This window comes from Rhinoderma darwinii, chromosome 1, assembly GCF_050947455.1.
Source record: "Rhinoderma darwinii isolate aRhiDar2 chromosome 1, aRhiDar2.hap1, whole genome shotgun sequence".
NCBI lineage: Eukaryota > Metazoa > Chordata > Amphibia > Anura > Rhinodermatidae > Rhinoderma > Rhinoderma darwinii.
The window spans coordinates 658,613,277-658,634,665 of NC_134687.1; the positions used below are offsets into that span (position 1 = coordinate 658,613,277).

General features: G+C 41.2%; 2 protein-coding genes across 2 annotated transcripts; one reads left to right on the top strand and one right to left on the bottom strand.

Moving 5' to 3' along the window:
• Positions 1-285: 285 nt before the first annotated feature.
• On the bottom strand, positions 286-16,480 carry LOC142706660 (serine/threonine-protein kinase SBK1-like). The gene is made up of 5 exons (XM_075848304.1): positions 16,398-16,480; positions 12,758-12,933; positions 12,044-12,246; positions 11,120-11,601; positions 286-517 (listed from the first exon to the last, which is right to left on the bottom strand). Exons 1-5 carry the CDS (start codon positions 16,478-16,480, stop codon positions 286-288), a joined length of 1,176 nt encoding a protein of 391 aa, XP_075704419.1.
• Positions 16,481-19,967: 3,487 nt separating this feature from the next.
• On the top strand, positions 19,968-21,276 carry LOC142706821 (serine/threonine-protein kinase SBK1-like). Its single transcript, XM_075848312.1, has 3 exons — positions 19,968-20,161; positions 20,480-20,682; positions 20,788-21,276. Exons 1-3 carry the CDS (start codon positions 19,999-20,001, stop codon positions 21,274-21,276), a joined length of 855 nt encoding a protein of 284 aa, XP_075704427.1. The 5' UTR covers positions 19,968-19,998.
• Positions 21,277-21,389: the final 113 nt, after the last annotated feature.

The following is a 21,389-nucleotide window of genomic DNA, read 5'->3' on the forward strand; positions in this document are numbered from 1 at the left end:
GTGTTTCATCTGTACCCTAGTCATTTTGCCTGGATTGTGCTTTGCACAAATCATGCATTTCTTTCACCATTGTGTCGCAAATTGTGAGAAGCCGGGTACAACCCAAAATTTACTTACAATACCAACCATTCCTCCTTTGGAAACATGACATAGAAGATGAGATAAGTTTGTTAAAAACTGATATATAGCTGGAGGGGCACACAATCGCGCATCCTCATGTTTCCAATCACCATTATCTGGCTTACGACCTGTGTTCCTCCATTTACTGTGTGTATGGCGACCTGCCTACTTCTGCAAGGTTATAAGAGTGTCCATTGTCAGATTTTGTTCATCTTTTGGGTACTCTTGGAGGATTAGAAGAGCAGCCTTTTTAGCCGCTTCATCTGCCCTGTTATTACCCATAGTGATAGTATCTTTTGCTCGCTGATGTGGCTGGCATTTGATAATAGCTATAGCTCGAGGTAGCTTTACCTTTTCCAGTAGGTCCTGTATGAGGTCTGCATGCTTCACAACCTTCCTAAAAGAAGTTCAGAAACCTCTGTGCTCCCACAGTAAACCAAAATCATGCACAACTCCATAAGCATAACGGGAGTCCGTATATATATTTACAGTCTTTCCCTCTGCCAGTTTACATGCCTTGATCAGGGCAACCAACTCTGCATTCTGGGCAGAATGTATGACAGGATCAAGGGTTGCAGAGTATAAAACGGAGGTGCCTTGTGCTTAGGCCGTGAAGGTCTACTTATACATTATCATATTTATCACTTTTCCTGAGTCAATCTACAAATGACACAAAGCTGTTCTACATTGTTATACAAAACAGCTATATGCGCATTTTATGTTTGTGTCCAGGGCCGGCCTTAGGATAGATGCCGCCCTGTGCGAAATTATCTTTCAGCGCCCCAACCCATTATAAAAAAAATGCCCCATAAAAAAGTATAATGCCCCCCTACAGTATGATGCCCTATATAGCACCCCCACACAGTATAATGCCCCCTTAGTGCCCGACACACAGTATAATACCCCTTTAGTGAACCCCATACAGTATAATATTTAATAATATATTATAACCTTCAAGGACACCGCATTTTGTCCACTAATTGTGCACACACAGTATTAAGCCCCCAAAGTGCCACACAGGGAATTGCCCCCTGTAGTGCCCCTACACTGTATAATGTCTGCTTAGCGGCCTCCACACAGTATATTGCCCCCTCCCCTGGCTACCACGCACAGCCCTCCCCCTCGTAGATGGTGCCCCCCTGTAGATTGTGCCACACAGCCTCCCTGTAGACAGTGCCATAATCCCCCACCTCCTTGTAGTCACTGCCATACAGCCCCCCACCTCCCCCTTGTTTACAATGCCATGCAGCCCACTACCTCCCCCTTGTAGACAGTGCCCCCCAAACCAAAAATATTTTACTCACCTAGGCCCATTTCCACGATGAACTAAGCTGCTCCACAAAGTCGCCGATGGGATCCTTGCTTAGGCTGGCGTGATCCTGTAGTACAAAGTTTCGGACTCGAGGCACCCCTGGAAAAAAAAAATCCTCAGGGAACACCTAACAAAAATTGTTTTGGGAAAGATAGAAAATGGCTCAAATCAAGCAGTATAGTCTTAGGGTATGTTCACATGGCATTTTTTGTAAGGCAGAAAAAAAATTTCCGCAAAATTGCAGATTTTGAATTGACAGCGTCATTTGACTGATTTTTTTTTTGTGTGTTTTTTTTAAGCCGTTGAAGCAAATGCGAAAGACGCAGACAAAAAAAGCACTCCAGATGAGTGCCACTGGTATTACCTGCCTCCTATTAATTTCAATTGGAGGTCAGAGGTGGAAACCACTTGAAGACCATCAGCCCCTCACTCACAGTAAAATTACTATCAGCCCGCCACTCACAGTAAAAGGACCATCAGCCCCCCCCCCCCTGTTCACAGTAAAATGACCATCCACCCGCCACTCTCACTAAAATGACCATCAGCCCGCCACTCACAGATGCCCCCTGTAGATAGTGCCAAACAGCCCCTTGTAGGTAATGGCACACAGTTCCCTTGTAGGTAGTGGCACACAGCCCCCTTGTAGGTCGTGCCACTCACCCCCTTGTAGGTTGTGCCACTCACCCCCCTTGTAGGTCATGCCACACAGCCCCCTAGTGGGTAATGCCACACAGTCCCCTTTTAGGTAGTGCCACACAGCCCCCTTGTAGGTATTGCCACACAGCCCCCTTGTAGGTATTGCCACACAGCCCCCTTGTAGGTAGTGCCAGACACCCCTTTTAGGTAATACCACACATGCCCCTTGCAGATAGCACCCCCTTTCCTGTAGATAGCACCACTGTAGATCCCTGAAGGAGCGGAATCTCCTTGTGGCCGGGGATTCCACTCCTGGACGGAGTGCTTGATGTCTCTGTCCATATATGGACATCAGGGGCAACTCCTGAAGCGGAATCACCGGCCACAGGACAGGGATTCCGCTTCAGCAGTGGCAACGCTGTGACCGGTGATTCCACTCCAGAAGAAGCCCCTAACGTATCTGTCCATTTATGGACAGTGATGTCAGGGGCTTCTCCTGGAGCTGAATCACCGGCCACTTGACAGGGATTCCGCTTCAGGAGTGAACAGAGCGCTTGATGTCTCTGTCCATAAATGGACGTCATTAGCTTCTCCTGGAGTGGAATCCCCAGGCACAGCGTCGGCAACTATTGGCTGTTAGGGAAAGTCCCACACTACATATCCTATACGCATCCGTATACACTAAACAAATATTCCAGCAGAGCCAAATGACAAACATCTAAACGATAATCCCACAAAGGATCTACGCTCTATATCATCTATGTCAAGCAATTTGAAAAAGCTATTTTCTAAGCATTATAATTTTAAACGGAGATATAGAATACAAGACAAAATGGTGGAGTTAGTTAATTTCTTTCACATGCTCCAGTCCTGTATATATATGATGAACTGCACTGACGAGAACTTCTGATCCTGCTCCAGTCCTGTATACATATGATGAACTGCAGTGATCAGAACCTCCAATCCTGCTCTAGTCCTGTATACATGTGATGAACTGCACTGATGAAAACCCCTGATCCTGCTCCAGTCCTGTATATATGTGATGAACTGCACTAACGAAAATCTTCCATCCTGCACCAGTCCTGTATACATGTGATGAACTGCACTGACGAAAATCTCCGATCCTGCTCCAATCCTCTATTTCCTCTTGATGAACTGCACTGATGAAAACCTCCGATCCTGCTCCAGTCCTGTATACATATGATGAACTGCATTGATGAAAACCTCCGATCCTGCTCCAGTCCTGTATACATGTGATGAACTGCACTGACGAAAATCTTCCATCCTGCTCCAGTCCTGCATACATTGGATGAACTGCACTGATGAAAACCTCCGATCCTACTCCAGTCCTGTATACATATGATGAACTGCACTGACGAAAACCTCCGATCCTGCTCCAGTCCTGTATACATGTGATGAACTGCACTGATGAAAATCTTCCATCCTGCTCCAGTCCTGTATACATGTGATGAACTGCACTGAAGAGAACCTTCGATCCTGCTCCAGTCCTGTATACATATGATGAACTGCACTGAAGAGCACCTCCAATCCTGCTCCAGTCCTGTATACATGTGATGAACTACACTGACGAGAACCTCCGATCCTGCTCCAGTCCTGTATACATGTGATGAACTGCACTGACGAAAACATCTGATCCTGCTCCAGTCCTGTATACATATGATGAACTGCACTGACGAAAACCTCCGATCCTGCTCTAGTCCTGTATACATGTAATGAACTGCACTGATGAAAACCTCCGATCCTGCTCCAGTCCTGTATACATGTGATGAACTGCACTGACGAAAATCTTCCATCCTTCTCCAGTCCTGTATACATGTGATGAACTGCACTGAAGAGAACCTCCGATCCTGCTCCAGTCCTGTATACATATGATGAACTGCACTGAATAGAACCTCCGATCCTGCTCCGGTCCTGTATACATGTGATGAACTGCACTGACGAGAACCTCCGATCCTGCTCCAGTCCTGCATACATATGATGAACTGCACTGAATAGAACCTCCGATCCTGCTCCAGTCCTGTATACATATGATGAACTGCACTGACGAAAACTTCTGATCCTGCTCCAGTCCTGTATACATATGATGAACTGCACTGATGAAAACCTCCGATCCTGTTCCAGTCCTGTATACATATGATGAACTGCACTGACGAGAACCTCCGATCCTGCTCCAGTCCTGTATACATATGATGAACTGCACTGACGAAAATCTTCCATCCTGCTCCAGTCCTGTATACATATGATGAACTGCACTGAAGAGAACCTCCAATCCTGCTCCAGTCCTGTATACATGTGATGAACTGCACTGAAGAGAACCTCCGATCCTGCTCCAGTCCTGTATACATGTGATGAACTGCACTGGCGAAAACCTCTGATCCTGCTCCAGTCCTGTATACATATGATGAACTGCACTGACGAGAACCTCCGATCCTGCTCCAGTCCTGTATACATGTGATGAACTGCACTGATGAAAATCCTCCATCCTGCTCCAGTCCTGTATACATGTAATGAACTGCACTGATGAGAACCACCAATCCTGCTCCAGTCCTCTATTTCCTTTTGATGAACTGCACTGATGAAAACCTCCGATCCTGCTTCAGTCCTGTATACATATGATGAACTGCACAAATAAAAACCTCCGATCCTGCTCCAGTCCTGTATACATATGATGAACTGCATTGATGAAAACCTCCGATCCTGCTAACCTAAGTAGATTATTCAGTTTCACTGACACTAACTAACCCTAATACTAAACGAACTAACTGTTAACTATGTAAACGAACTTCTTTTTTACATGCTTATTTTTATTTATTATTTTTATAGTTTTATATGTATATATATATATATATATATAGCCCATAGAGTCCAAAAAATGTGACCCTGTAAACTCTGCAAAGTGGTCAGTTATAGGAGATCATTGACCAAAAACATGGGGCTGACAAGCGGGACACAAGGGGGAGGAGGACAAGAGTGGGAAGTGGATGCTCTTAGCAAAGCACAGCACAATGTTTCCTCACAAACGCTCCACACGCCCGCTCTGAACGACTCACTAACACCAACAGAGAAGTTCAGGGCGGGTGCAACAGGATCTGATGTCAGCGACAGGATCTGATGTTAGCAATCGCCGCTATTGGTCAGTAGTCACTGACTAACCAATAGCGGCGATTGCCAAGGCCGGACCATCACAATTGGTCTCTGGAGACTAAGCTGTGATGTCACAGCTCACGCATGCATCGGGAAAAAATGTCGCTTTATAAAATCCCCAATGTACTATTACTGAGCTGAGCGCGAACTACGCACACAGCCCGACGTAATAATCCTGCACAGAGCGGGAATGGGATAAAGAGACAGTAGAGTCATATAAAGTAGTGATCTGCACTGTGGGGAAAATAAAGAGGGCTGCAGTGATGTGATACAAAGGTAGGGAATTTGGAAAAATATATAAATCATTATCTATAGAATAATAATTACTGCAGCCAGAGAAATGATTTCAAGAAGCAACTAAGCGGCAAAAACGAATCTATGTAAGCAGCTAAAATGAGCGTGGGAGCATGGGAGTGTGGGAGTGTGGGAGTGGGACTTTAAATTCAGTGACTTTAGAAGAAATTGTTATTTGTGGTGTTTTTTATTTTTATCCAAGTTGTACTTGCTGTGGATTATATTTATTTTATATCCCTATTAACACAATGATCTCCATTGTTGCCAATGTTACCCGGTGTGCATCCTGTGCCATGTATGTTCTTCTTGAACAGCCGCTTGAGTGACCATACTGCTGTGCAGGGTGTGTGAGAATTGCCCATCTGGAGGCCCAGATTCTGGATCTAAATGAGCAACTTTCAACAGGGAGGGCCATTGACAACATGGAGAGGAGTTTGCTGTTCACTGACGGATCGGTCCTTTTACACTAATCTGATCAGCTTCTATGTGGAGATAAGTTCTAGACTGGACCTTCGTAAGGCTATGGATGTGGTGTATCTAGACTGGAGCTGGGTAAGGCTGTGGATGTAGTACATCTAGACTGGAGCTGGTAAGGCTGTGGATGTGGTGTATCTAGACTGGAGCTGGGTAAGGCTGTGGATGTAGTGTATCTAGACTGGAGCTGGGTAAGGCTGTGGATGTGGTGTATCTAGACTGGAGCTGGGTAAGGCTGTGGATGTGGTGTATCTAGACTGGAGCTGGGTAAGGCTGTGGATGTGGTGTATCTAGACTGGGCTTGGGTAAGGCTGTGGATGTGGTGTATCTAGACTGGACGGGCTCATTCACACGACCGTGGATTTCTTTAGTGTGCTGTCCGCATTTTTTTGCTGATAGCACACTGACCCATTAGGGCCATACACACATCAGTTTGTTTTTGCAAGTTCATTGCTCCGTTTTGCAAATTATAGAACATATCCTATACTTATCGGTTTTTGCACACGCCCCATTTAAGTCTATAGGTCCACATCACTTCCAATAGCTGTTGTTCTAGCGGAAACTCTAAATCTTCATTCATTGTTGTGTGGCCTTGATGGGTTTTTGCAGCTAGTCTTACATTTTTGGAGTAATGAAAGATGTCAAAGCTACAACACAGTGGATTCATTGTTTCTGCTTCCAGATGAGTTTGTTGTGTAGATATGCTTTATTCATTTGAGGTCTTCACTATCCCAGGGATAAGGGTTCAATATTGTGTGGATGATGGTAGACATAATAACATTCGTAAGACAAATTTTATTGAAAAATAATTTCTGGTGAAATTTGAAAAATTTTGATTAAAAAATTGATGAAAAATAAAACAAATTAAGTTTGCCAGTAGTACTTCAGCTCACAAGCCCATGTCAAGGATCCTCATCCTCTAGCGAGTCCCTACACAAACTAAACAGGAACAATGAAGCAAACTAGAAAACAGGCAAACTAAACCGTCCGGAGTCCAAACCAAATTAATGACCACCGTGAAAAGCATCCAGCTGCCGTAGAACTGCTCCCTCAGGGCTGATAAAGTAGTCAGCATAGAGTTTACGGATAGCAAGTCCTGACATTTCAGGTAGTCTATGCAGAGTCCGACACAAATTACCCAATGAGGTAGTCACATATTGGTCACCTTCCAATAGTGCACTCCACGTATTGACAGGCTTTGGTCAGCCGGTAGTTATAAATGTAAAAATTTAACAACCTAAACAAACCTCACACCAAACCAATGGCGTATACAAGGGTCCCTCAATATAGCAGACAACCTAAAAGCGAACCAAAAAAAGGGACATGACCCTCAAAGAAATAGTATACTAATGATATACAAGAGTACAAAAATCTTTATTAAATATATTACACAATGACATAATACAGGATAAAAGAGGAACCATACACGGAAAAAAGTACAGCAGGGTCAGATGGAACAGACCATGGACAAACAGAGTCAACCATCCACAGATGACTAAAACACACACTAAAATAACCCACAGGAAACAAAGTAAACGTGGGCACTGAATAGACAAAACCCACATGTAATCAAAATGCTGCCTAACTAGTAAGAAGTAATATCTAACTAGACTGGAAGAGCCCTAACAAAACATGAAGGCACAAATGGCCAAGAGACTCAACCTAACCCTAGCTAATAGTGATGCATAGATTATATAAGGACTAGAGGCCAGCACATACCCTGGGACATGATGGAGAGCGGTGCAAAAGTACCAAAATGGATGGATGGGTGAACGCCTCGACGCGTGTTTTGCCCTGTAGACCGGCTTCGTCAGGAGGCTACATGAAATAAAACTCTAGGGGTTTATATAGTAATGGAATAGGGTTTAAACTCACCTGGGACGGATGCAAATCGGCGCTTGACACGCCCGCCGGGTGACACACACATCACGTGACGCGCCACGCGTCAGATGACATCCAGCTGCCGTAGAACTGCTCCCTCAGGGCTGATAAAGTAGTCAGCATAGAGTTTACGGATAGCAAGTCCTGACGTTTCAGGTAGTCTATGCAGGGTCCGATCCAAAGTACCCAATGAGGTAGTCACATATTGGTCCCCTTCCAATAGTGCACTCCACGTATTGACGGGCTTTGGTCAGCCGGTAGTTATAAATGTGCCTCCTGTCATCCAAATCGCGTCTTAGGAAGGGCTGCATCATGTGGGGTGACATTCCCTTAGTTAGCAACGATGACAAGTGGGGCCGGTGGTCTAGACGATCGGGGAAAGCATCTTGGCTCTAGTCGGGCAAGCTGTCTGGCTTGAAGCCGTTCACACATTCTGGAAGCCCTGAACATGCGGGCATCCGCAGTGCTCCCATAGGTAGTAATATCAACAATTACAAACTGGTACCTACTGTTAACCAAGGCCCCTACCAAAGAAATACTGGTTGTAATTGAATTAGCGGGAACACTATGTTCTGAACGGCTTCTGAACACGAATGTGATGTCTTTCTTGAAAAATATCATATTATATGTTATGATTTCTAGATTCTGTAGATCAAGGATCCAGGCATTTATTCTGATTGCTGACTGGTCACTGAGTATATTGTTATATATATTCTCCTAGCGTTGCCACTCTAGTCTTTAATTGATTAGCAGCCCAGGATTACCAGCTGCGTCTGTAATTGAGTAGCAGCGCAGGGTTAACAGCTAGCACTGCGTTTAAACAGGCAGACAATCTGAGTGAGCAGCTGACTGATCACCAATGCGTTTTTATTGTATAGTTATCTCCCAGTGCTGCCACTCCGATCTAATGTTGAGCAGCAGCGCAGGGATAACTATACAATAAAAACGCATTGGTGATCAGTCAGCTGCTCACTCAGACTGTCTGCCTGTCTAAACGCAGTGCTAGCTGTTAACCCTGCGCTGCTACTCAATTACAGACGCAGCTGGTAATCCTGGGCTGCTAATCAATTAAAGACTAGAGTGGCAACGCTAGGAGAATATATATAACAATATACTCAGTGACCAGTCAGCTGTTCACTGAGACAGAGTACGATTCTTTGCAGTGTGCACATGCAGGGTTTATTATAAATCCAATATCGACCCTTGCAGCACCACCCCTTCTATTTCCACTGAAGGAGAAAAGCCATCAATAGCTTCCTTATCAGTGGAATTTGAAAATATTAGAACCAAGAAATATATAATGTAATAAAATAGGGTTGACAGACCTTATTTATAACAAAAACATTATAAACTGTGGCAATTAAAGGGGACATTGCACAGGACAATCCTTTTCCTACTACATTAGTCGGTATCAATAAAACCATTGAAGGCGACATTTAACCCACCGTGCTCTACTTTTCCCTCTTTACCCATACCTACACTTTTTATTATTCAATAGGTGGTGTACACCAGAGCATGGAGGGACATTAAAATTTAAATAAAAATATTAACAGAATTGGAGGCTCTACTTCAACAAGTATTTATTCTGATTGCCATCTTTGGAGAATTTTTCCCCTAATGAGGCAATTGAAGGCAAATCATGGGGATTTTTGCCTCCCTCTGGATCAACACGCTAGTATTATAGGCTGGACTTGATGGACTTCTCTCTTTTTTCAATCTTATCAACTATGTAACTAATGTCCCCCTATTTAGCATCTGCCAAGTCATCCCACTCTGGATACATGTTCCTTACTATTTGCTCCCAGGCTGCATCTTTTCATAGCCGGTCAAGGTATATGGTAGATGAGATGTCCCACAACTCTGGAGGACTCTGCATCTAACTAATGAGCTCCTCTACATTAATGCTCATTCTTCTGTGATGTGACAGCTTGAAAGAATCCAGTGGATCTTAGGGGTGTAAACCTTTCGTCCAAAATACAGACCTAAGAATACGGGTGGCATATGGTGGCATCCGTATTTGGAGCACTCTCATGGACTATAATAAGTGTTTTTTTTTAGAACATAAACACAGAAAAGTAGGGCCTGCTGCGTATTTAAAAAAACAGCAGTGAAAAATAGGGTCATGCGAATAGCCCCATAGATTTCCATTACCACCATATTATAGAGGGCAAAAAATGGATGAAATGGAAATTTAAAATATGCTCATCTGAATGAGGCCAAGGTGCGAAGAAGCTCCTGGAGAAAATATAACTGAAGACATAGCAGTAAGGACAGTAAGCAGTGATGACAGATCACAAACGTTTCACAGACTTGGAATCTAGAAAAGGAAAATGTCATCATAGGAAAAGTCTGAAATAAATTTACAACACAATCTTATTCCTGGTATCACCCTCAATTATTTATTTAACTACAACTTGTCATAAAAACATCAAGAGAGGATAGAAGCTCATTAACAGTAATGTCCATCAGCTTCTATGCGTCGTATATTGTATGATCAGCTGAGAGGCTGTTGTGATGACAGAACATAGTGACAACCCTGCTGCATTAACTGAACACAGGCTCCGGAGATAATGAGGAGTATTATTTTATTCATTTATTGAAATAGTTTGATAGCTTGGATGTCTTGTGCGCATAAACTTTACCTGGCCTGTTCTCCATATCCACCAATTACTTCTGTTTAATGATGTTATATCTACCATTTTATACATTATGTATTTATTTATTTATGTAATTCTATAGTTTTGTCATTCATGATTATATTTGTGTCTTGTATTATTCCTTCAGCTACTTGTACTTCTACTTTCATATGTGGCTGAGAGTACTGTGGGACTTATAGGTGTAGAGGTTCAGTTGTGGCTACTACCTCTAGATCATCTCTAGTTATTGAGTGTTCCCCTGTAGCATTTCTTAGTGTTTTATGTCCTTGCTTTCTATTACAATCCAGTTCTAGAATTCTGAAAATCCACACTTTTCTTCCAATAAAATGACTCCATACATACCTGTCTAACAAGGATGTGATCTGGATAATGTACAACCTACCTCCAGGTGTCTGTGTTCATGTATTAGATGGGAACACAGTAACACATAGTAAGGGAGGTCCTCTCATGACCTACAGAACGCAGGATGTGCTGCTTGATGTGGTTCCCGCATGGACATCGTATGGTATAAATGTCACCTGTAGGAAGCCGTTGTTCCTGGTTACATGTTCTGAAGGGACCTCTGTCCATGGTTGAGCACCTCTCAGAGGCATTTAGTGCCAACAATTCCCAGAACATTCCTCTAGCTTCAAGTGAGATTTTCTTCCACTTCTCTGGAGCTGGTGGCAGATCCCTCTTCACCTGCCACCAGGCAAACTCCTTATACTTATGATCACTGCCCAGTGCCCCTTGCCAAGGAAAGACTCCTGTAAGAGCTTTGTACACAAGAATGCCAAAAGCCCACACATCAAGACTGGGATGTAGTAACAGCTGTTCTCCTTTTCTTAAGCGGCAGAGTTCTGGAGCACCGTAGGGTATATACCAGGACAGAGAAGGTGTATATGTTCCCTGGAGCCGAGTGAGTCCAAAGTCTGCCAGTTTTATCAGGTGACATTCTGCATCCATCAGAAGAATATTATCCAGCTTGATATCCCGATTGACCATTCCTCTGCTGTGCATAAAGTCCAGAGCACTGGCTATCTGAGGAACACAACGCTTCAACATGTCCTCCTGCATACCTACCTGAGAAGAAGACAACACAAGAGATCACAAAGATGAACAGCAGACCAGACAATTTTATCAAATAGAAAAGGCTCAGACTTGTATTTAACTTCTACGAATACATGCATACCCTTAAGTCGTAATTTTTTGTCAAATTTGTAAAAAAAACTGTATTCAGTTATTTATTAGTTATAGTAATTTCGGACAAGGAGGATGTCATCCAATATGTCATCACATAGGGGATGTCACCCAGCTCACCCTGTCTCCTGTATGGTACATCTGCCTAGTTGTGGAGGTCCCATACTGCTTCATACCTGGACATATTTGTGGTTAAGAACTCTAGAGAAGCTGGAAGATAACTCCTATAAGAACTGTAATGGTGGCCACCAGCTTTCCCAGAAATGGATGAGAAGACAATGTTTACAACTTGAAGGAAGTGGAAAATTCCAGGATATAAACTCACCTTAGGTTTAATGATGGACTGAAGATTTCCTGCCGGTGCCACTTCCTGGACAAACACAAAATCACTACTGGTATGAAACACAATCTCGTGGGTCAGGATGATGTGCGGGTGGCAGCTGAGGATGAGCGAGATGCCGTATTCCAGGAGGAAGTTATCTGCTGGGGTCTTCTCCTTTCGCAACATTTTTACAGCCACGACCTGACCTGTTAATAAGACATTATTATTATTATTATTACTGATTTCTATATCACCATCATATTCTCTGACACTTTCCAGGTCGTACCCAAACAAGATCAATAAAGTTATACAGTAGCAATCACAAGATGAAAATGCAGATACTGAATGGAAGTGACATGAAGCAGTGGGGTAAAATTCTTATGAGCTTACAAACTTAAGGAAATACCCATGAAAGACCTCCATTCCTGGCCACCCGGAGGGGGGGGGGGGTTACGTGATCTCTATTAGAACTCCCTGAATTATATAGTGTCTACTGGGGGACCGAAAATCAGTATCTCATTTCAAGTCTATAAGAGCTTCCATGTTATTCTCAAAGACTTGCATTGAGAGTCTGACATCCGGTATCTACAGAAAATAGAACAGAGCTGCTACAGGTAGAATAGAGAACTACACTACATTTCACCACATAATAGAACTGGGGGTGGAAATGGCCCAATCATCATCCATCATCACACTCATCATTCATCATCATCTCACCTAAATGTTTGTGTTTGCCCATGTAAACTTTTCCATAAGATCCTGCTCCAAGTTCTTGCAAAATTTCAAAGTAGTCCGTCACTTCCATCACCCTCAGGTTCTTACAGGTCTCTGAGACCAGGTTCAGAAGGTGTTTTGCCATGTTCTTGGTCATATCTTTGATGTGGGCGGCCATTCTGGGTGATACAAAGAGATATAAAATTTACTTTACTAAAACAGAAGAAAACTATTGTGAGCACCGGGAAGTCATGGCTCATGTCCGGGGTGCCAGGCTGCATGTGCCAGCCTTCAGGGGATGTACCCTCTCCTGGCTGTTATCTTTACACTGTATGGCAGAAGCTGGTGGCAGCATTGTATAATACGCTGGTGCTCTACAGTCAAATAATCTACTATAGCCTGTGATGTGTATGACCACATATTGACCTTACAATGAAGACTCAAGATGTCAACTGCTCCTTGTAGAGATGATAATCAATGATGAAATATTCCTGGACATCAACAAGTCTACAACGTGCTGCTCCTCACGGGCCAATACTGACAGCAAATAATCCCCAAAGTGGAGTACATATCACTGACAGGAGGAGATGGGGGAGGTTTATATTTGGGAATAGGTTGGAGTTTGTTAATTAATGGGACAATGTCATTGGTTAACATCTGCTGGTCTATTTACATATGAATTCACAGTGAAAGTCTCTGTAGGGCGTGTGCCGGGTGATTTCATATGAATGGGGCGTGCGGGTGCGGCTCATGTGTGTAGACAGGTCACTCATGTATTGTACACTATGATCAACTTAACACTGGAAAATATCAGCGGATCCTACAACTAAGGGTTTCAGTATAGAACACGTCCCTATGATGTTTTACTGCTATCTGATGGGACTTGTTGTTCTTATCAGAGAAAGCAGTGCCCCCATCTTACCTTGTCTGTATATGATGGTCTGCATGGACATTATATAACTCTGTATTGTATAGCCCCATATTAGAGCCCCAAAGAGGAATGAGGTCTGTACTCTACCTCCTTATGTCTCTGATGTCATACAGGGGATTATGGGGATATTTTCTATTAGGGTATGTTCACACGTAGTCAACCAAAACGTCTGAAAATCCAGAGCTGTTTTCAAGGGAAAACAGACCCTGCTTTTCAGACGTTTTTTACCAACTCGCATTTTTACCAACTCATTTTTTTAACAACTCGTTTTTGGAGCTGTTTTCATTGGAGTCTATGAGAAAACAGCTCCAAAAACGTCTGAAAGAAGTGTCCTGCACTTCTTTTGACGAGGCTGTATTTTTACGAGTCGTCGTTTGACAGCTGTCAAACGACGATGCGTAAATAACAGGTCGTCTGCACAGTACGTCGGCAAACCCATTCAAATGAATGGGCAGATGTTTGCCGACGTATTGTAGCCATATTTTCAGACGTAAAACGAGGCATAATACGCCTCGTATACGTCTGAAATTTGGCCGTGTGAACATACCCTTAGATTCTACATTATTCCACCCAAAAATTTGTGTTTGCTTCATCAGAGTCAGTATGTATGGAGATATAAGGAGGCATTGCTACTAAGGCAGACTATCTATGTACATAAGGTAGCACGGCAGTGCACAAAGGACGTGTCCCCCATACTCTGCCATGTACGCGAGCCCTGAATGATAGAACAGGTTCACTCTTTATTCAGAATTGTATTAAGATCTAAAAGATAAAGATAATGGTAAATCCATCATATAGGAAGCACGGCCGCTTATAGAAAGGCTCTTCAGGCTGATATGTGACAAGTAACTTGATGATCGGTCATAATAGATTACATTGTAGAAAGCAGGAGATAAGAGGCGCATTGCTGATATATCAGGAGCGACAAGTGAGTATTGTTGGAGTAATGTACATACTGATATTACAGGGGGGATGCTGGACTAGTGGGGGTCCTTTATTTATATCATAGAAGAGAAAATCCTCAATATAAGAGCATAGCCCCTATACAATACATCATACGGTGCCCAATATCTGACACCTTTTAGATATTTTCCTCCATTCTATGTGATCCGCTCCAATTATAAAATGCTGCGGAATATGTTGACATTACATAAATAAAGATTATTATATAATCCGCTGTGTGGGTTGTGTATCATGGAGAAGAGAAGGTTGGGGTCCTGGGGTAACTGCAGCATTTCCCTTCCTATAATATGGCTGTGGACATGAGGAGCTGTGATATTACAATATGGGCTCAGTGGTTACCATTGGACTTCCTATAAAACCAGGAATTTCTCTTCAGTAAGTTAGTATGGTGCACATCATAGACCGTTACATCACATATTCAGCTCTGCTACATGTGTACATATGAATATGAATTGATATACATAGAGCCCTCTCTGTAGTGCCGGGTGGAGGAGTCTGCTTAGAATGGAGAGTTCCTTCCAGACAGGATAGAAGTAGGACTAGGGTGTTATTATGGTAATGAGATGTAATAAAGGAGAGAAACGTCCTGCTCCGCCCTGGAGGATCCGCCATTGTGCTGTTAATGAGGTAAACACAAGGAAATTCTGAAATGTTTCTCATAAATTAGTTTCATGATGTCACAAGACAAAAACAAAACTCCCAATTCACACAGTGACCTCAATATGTAAAATGTTAGATTGGGAGGAACCCAGTTTTTTTCATCCACTCCTGGTTTTGGCAAAAAAACCAAAATAAATACACCAGAATTGCCTCTGTTAATTCAGCCTTGTTCAGCTTCTGATGTCTAATATTACAACAATGTCCTCACTTGTATAAAGGCTGCATGGTCATCTAATAACTGAAATATGTGACAGTAACATGTATAGTAGTTATTAGTATAAAGGTAAACACATACAAAATAACACAATCTGATAATGTGTAAATATAAGGTACAAAAAAAATCACACCACATTGTATATCCATGACATGCCCCTCTGGGCCATGACGAATGTGTACACCCCTCCCCCTCCATGCCACAGATTTATTGCAGAAATTTCTATGATTAAAAATACACAGGATCTTTCTGCAGAAGGGGAATGGATTTCTGAAGCCTCATTCAGATCTATAGGAAAGTCACAAAAATTTCTCCAAGAAATTTGCTGCGTGTGAATATACCCTAATAAGTGAAAATCATATTACATGCCTTATTTTTACAGATTTCACAATTACAATGAATCTGTGGCTATAAAAGAGTTTATTAACTTTAACTTTATTTCTACTACAAATATAAATAAGTCAAAAGAAAACTTTATTATATTATATACATTTATATTGTAATATGGATCAATAAATACAATCCCTTCTCTATAGAAAATATTATTAATGAATATACAGAAGATGCAGCTGAATATTGGGTTGGATTATAACTTGGGGTGAATGTCACCCCCATGGCCATCCCAGGGACCCTAGTATAATATTCAATATTTTATTTTGAGTAATATTTTAAATTATATTGTATTCGTTTTATGTTATAATAATATGTTTGAGGTTCATTTACTTTAGTAACTTCAGGAATCCATGTTTCCTCTCCTTAGGGAATACTTGTTGTAAAAATCTGAAGTTTATAAAATCTCATTATTGCTGAATATTACTTCCCTGGAAACCAAAAGTTTTGTCAAGGTCTCTATGACAACAAAAATCAGAGCTGACATGTTGTCATCAGAACATGAAGGGCAAAGCAACATGTAGTGGTCGCTGGTTGGTCGAATTGTGGTTGAAAACCACGATGTCATGCCGTTTAAATACTAATTAGTGCAATTTCTGTATGCTTGTTTATGTTCATGAGGTTTTTTTTAGTTTTTTTTTACTAATAAGACCGTTTACCTGTAAAACCCACACAGATCTAATCAAGAATTCGAAAACTGCGCTGACTTGCGGTCAAACTACATCACTGCGTTGTTTTCAGCCACAATTTTTCCGCAAGACAGCCGATACATGTGGCCTTATGCTAATTGTAATAAATCTGCTATGTTAATTTGGAGACATTCGCATAGTAATGAGGCCGCCCATCGTCACACTATAATCAATGTTATAGAGGAATCATTCACAGCCAATCAAAAGACAGGCTACATGTAAACAACTGTTTCGGATCCTCATAATAAGTGAATGTTATCATCTCCAGAGCTTGTAGCCCCCGCCTAACACCCAACATAATCGGCCGCCCTATTGTCTGTGGCCAGATGTTACTGTTAAGTCTATAGTAAAATATATTGACTGTCTACATACACAGTGTTTTGGTTTGTGCTGTTTAATTGGCTTTTCTGGGTCTAGTGTGCTGTGGGTATGGAGTTTGTTTCAGGTGTTTTTCCCAAAGGCTTCTGTATAGGACTAGAAAAAAACTGAAACAAAACATTTAAGATGTTACAAAACCCAGGGAAATATCTTCATTCACTAAGTTTTCATGGTGCACATCATAGAACGATACATGACATATTCAGCTCTGCTACATGTGCACATATAAATATGAGAATGCATATATAGGTATGAATAGTGATTAATATGCATAGAGCCCTCTCTGTAGTGACGGGCAGAGGAGTCTGCTTAGAAGGGAGAGTTCCTTCCAGAGACAATAGAAGCAGGACTGGGGTGTTATTATGCTAATGAGATGTAATAAAGGAGGAAAACTCCCGCCCTGGAGGATCCGCCATTGTGCTGTTAATGAGGTAAACACAAGGAAAGTCTGAAATGTTTTTTTCATAAATTAGTTTTATGATGTCACAAGACAAAAGACAAAAACCCAAGTCACACAAGGACCTCCAATATGTAAAATATAAGAATGTGAGCAACCCAGGAACGAAATGCTCCATATATTGTCTTCATGTGATGACATTTACTCTATACAGGATATAGCAGTGCTTTGCGGGCTGCTGTATGGGTCACTGTCCTGTGTGTCATTGAGTATCGGACGTCTTCTAGTCTTAAGGACCCGTTAGATGAGTAGATTCTCGTTCGGAAGATGGTTTGATTGAGCAAAAAGTGATCAGGTGTAAACAATGTCAGCATTTGAACGATTAGCCTTATACCCTTTGTAAATCGGCGATCATATATTTTTGGATGAGAGAAATTTAATTGTTCATCGTCAAAAAGTGTTCAAGTGTAAACCGGAATCGCTCGTCTTTCAGTAACAAAGCAGTAGGCGTTTTATTGTTCTGAGTGGTGTGTCCCATAACTTTTGAACATCCCACCAAGTTCAGTGTTATTGGTCACAAGGAATCGGAAATACGTACAAAAGAAAAAACTAATCATGTGTCAAATACTGTGAAGCGCGAAAATAAAAATTGTAGGAAGCGACACACACTACTTATATAAACCTCAGGTGTTGAAACTGCGAATACACATTTGAGAGCTACCAACGAGGAGGATACTCATCCGGCCCTTGAGAACTTATCAAACCCAAAAGGTACAGCTAGATCGTGTTTATATTCTCTATTCCGAACGTTGTAAAATGTAATCGCGATATACCGATTGTTGTATCAAACTTTAATTCTATATTTAAAATGGATCTTTCAATTTCCTTATACAGGCTGGTAAATTAAACAAGTACCCTGATTACATCATACATGTATTCCCTCCTGTGATTTATTCGTAGTATTTTTTTATTTTTTATTTGGCTATAGTGTTTTTCTTTTAATTAATAAATAGTTTTCTTCGTTTTAGCACTTACAAGACTTCATTGAAATTTATCGGTCTGCGCCGTGTTTGTGGAAAATCAAAATACCTGAGTATTGCAATAGAAATTGCAATAGAAATAAAAAATCAGAGGCCTATCAGTTTTTAAATATATCTCTAATGTACTATAAAATGGCAGACTTAAAATTTGTAAACAGGAAAATTCAAAATATACACAGTGTACAGAAAAATAACTCAACAAGGTGGAAGAATCCCAAAAATCTGGAGTCGGGGCGGATGATATGTGCACCCCAAGTTTGTGGTACTTTCATCGACTTGAATTCAGAAGGGACCAAGAGGTAGTAAGGCCTTCACATACTATCTTATCAAATGGAGAAATGGAATATGCATGTGATGACAATCTAGGAACTTTGGAGAACACCGATAGTCTGCAGGTAAGTGTATTGTTAAATGGTGTAATATAAATTTTTATAGCTAGGGTTTCCATTAGCCTTTCTGTTCATGGGTTCCTCCAAAGGAAAGCTACAACGGAACCCATGAATACAATCTCCTTTCTTTATAGATAATATTATTAATGAATATACAGAAGATGCAGCTGAATATTGGGTCGGGTCATAACTTAGGGTGATGTCAACCCCATGGCCATCCCAGGAAATTGAATAAAATATTGAATATGATACTAAAAGTGATATTATTATAACATAAATCTAATACAATGCAAAATAAAATATGTTTGAGGTTCATTTCCTTTTGTAACTTCAGGAATTTCTGGTTGACTTTATATCTGTATAGGACTAGAAAAGCACCAGAAACGTCACACTTCAGATGTTAAAAAATAAAAACTTCCACCAAAACACTAATAGAAAAAAAAAGTGCATTACTGGTGCTTTTTAATATTCTGTACAGGGGCGGATACAGACAGCAAAAGAACACTATATGGACCTAATAGCTCAGCATAAAGCTTCCTCCTCATACATGTATATACTGTACTATATATATATATATATATATATATATATATACACATATATATATATCTCAGCCCTAACAATACAAGGCTCACATATGGTCGGAATGTCCAGTATGATAATAAAGAAGAGTTTTTCTCAGAATCGGTCTGTCTAGGAGTCGGTTTCTACACTTTACACCGCCTTTGACTTCAGTCTATAGGAACACTATTGAAATGCAAATTATATCGATACCTGATAATGTTATGTATGCAAAACTTGCAAATTGACTCTCAGCCAATCATGGAGCTCAGTGACCCTTGTGTAAATTTACCCCCATCATATAAAGCAGTCCCCACCTTCTCTGGTCAGTGACTTCCTCTGCTTCCAGAGACTTCTTCTACCTTCCTGAAATACTGTTGTTGTTGTTTTTTTGAATAATTTTAAACCGATCCCAACTCAAGATTGATTTTTCCAAGGTAACTTTATATTGTTTTGCCTTATTTACAATGAAAGTTTATGCATTTTTTATTTCTGTCATTTGCCATATGCATTATACTCATATATACAGTATGTGTGTGTGTGTATATATATATATATATATATATATATATATATATATTATACTTGATGATTATAAAATATTCTACTGTCTGTAACTTTTACAGGACACAATGGCCTCCAGTATACAAGACGTGGAGCTGATCCTGGAAGGACTTGTCTCCATGGCTTCTAACAATCTACAGCAGCTAGATCTACAGGAGAACTTCCATGTGATACAGGAGCTTGGAGATGGAGGCTTTGGTTCTGTGCTCATGGTAAAAGAGAAGAAAACAGGTCAGTGTGATCAATTATCCATCACTATAGTATAGATATAATGGTGGAGATTTATGAACAGTTTCGGCATTTACCAGGATACATACATCTAGGAATCTGCAAAATAGTGCAACTTGGGACAAATTCATAAAAATGGAGCATGTGGCATGATAAGTTATTTCTTCCATCATCTATTAGAATCATAGGTAGGGAATAGATGGGTAAGAGGCCAGAAGGGTCCACACAATACTTTTACTAATTTGCATATGTCCAGTGAGACGATACTATAAAACCTATGTGTGATGTATGTACAATTAATTATGTTCCTTCCATAAACAGATCAAATAATGGCATTAAAGGTTCTAGACAGGAAGAAAACCACAGAATTCACCTTCCTCATGGAGTTGAGCATGTCCTTCTTCGTCTCATCCCATCCCAACATCATTGGAACTTATGGCACTGCCTTCAAGACTTGTGACTACTTTGCCTTTACACAGGAGGTGTCGATGGGTGGTGACCTGTTCTCTCTTGTTGAACCTAATGTAAGTAGAAGTTCCTGAATTACCTGGAGAACTACATTCTCAACATCCTTTCCCTCCTGTAGTAATATTTCAGTTGTGTTGACTTTCTTTTTTTCTCTATTTCAGGTTGGACTCTCAGAACATACAATAAAGAGATGTGCGGTGCAGATCTCCAGTGCCCTGGAATTCATCCACAGTAAAGGGCTGGTGCATCTGGATATCAAACTAGAGAATATTTTGGTGTTTCATAAGGACTGTCACTGTATCAAAATGATAGACTTTGGTCTTTCACGTGTGAAAGGAACAATAACTAGAAGTAAGTCTGGAAGTACCTCATATATGGCCCCGGAGATGCGCCAACTTACCGACAAGGACGCTTTGCTTGTAGACTCCACACTGGATGTATGGTCCTTTGGTATTGTTCTCTATAGCTTGCTCACAGGTAAATTTCCATGGCAGTCAGCAGTTTATACAGACAAAGATTACAGTAGTTTTGTTGAATGGCAAAATAACTTTGAGAATATTGAGCCACCGGCACCATGGAGCAAACTTTCACCTGGGGCACTGAAGATGTTCAGTCGTCTTTTAGCTGTAGACACTAATAAGAGGAGTTAATCTACTGAAGTCTTGATGTTCCTGGATGAATGTTGGACAGAACAAATCTCAGAGTCACCTGAAGGAACCTTGGGCAATGCAGATGCGGAGGAATTTGAGCTTTCAAATTGTTA

What these genes read in the sequence shown, in the direction of transcription:
- LOC142706660 (XM_075848304.1), bottom strand. Translation starts at nt 16,480, where the DNA reads ATGACATCGTGGTTTTCAACCACAATTCGACCAACCAGCGACCACTAC. An exon ending in GGGCAAACACAAACATTTAG is followed by an intron (nt 12,247 to 12,757) that starts GTGAGATGATGA and finishes TCTTATTAACAG; the next exon opens with GTCAGGTCGTGGCTGTAAAA. An exon ending in GCACTAAATGCCTCTGAGAG is followed by an intron (nt 518 to 11,119) that starts GTGCTCAACCAT and finishes AACTTCTTTTAG; the next exon opens with GAAGGTTGTGAAGCATGCAG.
- LOC142706821 (XM_075848312.1), top strand. Translation starts at nt 19,999, where the DNA reads ATGGCCTCCAGTATACAAGACGTGGAGCTGATCCTGGAAGGACTTGTC. An exon ending in GGTAAAAGAGAAGAAAACAG is followed by an intron (nt 20,162 to 20,479) that starts GTCAGTGTGATC and finishes TTCCATAAACAG; the next exon opens with ATCAAATAATGGCATTAAAG. An exon ending in TCTCTCTTGTTGAACCTAAT is followed by an intron (nt 20,683 to 20,787) that starts GTAAGTAGAAGT and finishes TCTCTATTTCAG; the next exon opens with GTTGGACTCTCAGAACATAC.